General features: G+C 35.8%; 1 gene segment (V, D, J or C); it reads left to right on the forward strand.

Annotated features, from left to right (window-relative positions):
- The first annotated feature begins 209 nt into the window (after window positions 1–209).
- Window positions 210–733, forward strand: LOC107678905 (T-cell receptor alpha chain V region CTL-L17-like). The segment is given in 2 exon segments: window positions 210–249; window positions 396–733. Coding segments are annotated over 2 exon segments (378 nt in total).
- Window positions 734–927: the final 194 nt, after the last annotated feature.

The raw sequence follows: 927 nt of genomic DNA on the forward strand, positions 1-927 counted from the left end.
ATTATTTTTTTTTTTTTTTTTTTTGCAGTGGCAAGAAAGAAATGACAGACAATTTCCTCAGAGTTCACTTGTGGGAAATATCACTGATAATTCTAAGAATCAGCAGAGGATCCCACAATCCTTTGGGTGGAGCTTGATGAGAATGGGTACAGCAGAAGGCAGTCCTGTGTTTCTCCACATGTCATTTTGTATATGATCTCTCAGTCATAATGATTTTGTTTTACCTTAATGTTTTGGCACTTCTTACAGGTATGTAAATTTGATATTTACATTTGTTCATATATCGATATATTTGCTAGGAGAATATATACCCCTATAAAAACATATCAACAAACAGATACAATTACTGAAGGTGCACTATTATTACTGTTCTTCTGTTATCTATATTTTCTCAGAGAGTGTTTTTGCCAATGCAATAACACCCCTCTTTACTGAAAAGCATGCTTCTGAAGGAGAAAAGGCGACGCTTTCATGCAACTACAGTGGAAGTAACATACAGGGTTGGCAGTGGTACAGACAGTATCCCAACACTGCCCCAGAATTTCTCTTGCAAGCTTTTGAAAGTTTGGGTCCAGAGCAGAAGGACCGTCATGTTGCTGAAGCTCAAAAGGACAAAAAACATCTGAACCTGGAGATCTCCAAAACTGAAGTGGCAGATTCTGCAATATACTACTGTGCCCTGGTGCCCACAGTAACAGAAAACCCTCCAGCACTGTACAAAAACCTGAGATGAGGAGGAATACACAGAATACAAAGAAAGAAAGAAAGAAAGAAAGAAAGAAAGAAAGAAAGAAAGAAAGAATTTTTTCTTAGAAGAAAGAAAGAAAGAAAGAAAGAAAGAAAGAAAGAAAGAAAGAAAGAAAGAAAGAAAGAAAGAAAGAAAGAAAGAAAGAAAGAAAGAAAGAAAGAAAGAAAGAAAGAAAGAAA

This window comes from Sinocyclocheilus anshuiensis, unplaced genomic scaffold, assembly GCF_001515605.1.
Source record: "Sinocyclocheilus anshuiensis isolate Anshui unplaced genomic scaffold, SAMN03320099.WGS_v1.1 scaffold1576, whole genome shotgun sequence".
Lineage (NCBI taxonomy): Eukaryota > Metazoa > Chordata > Actinopteri > Cypriniformes > Cyprinidae > Sinocyclocheilus > Sinocyclocheilus anshuiensis.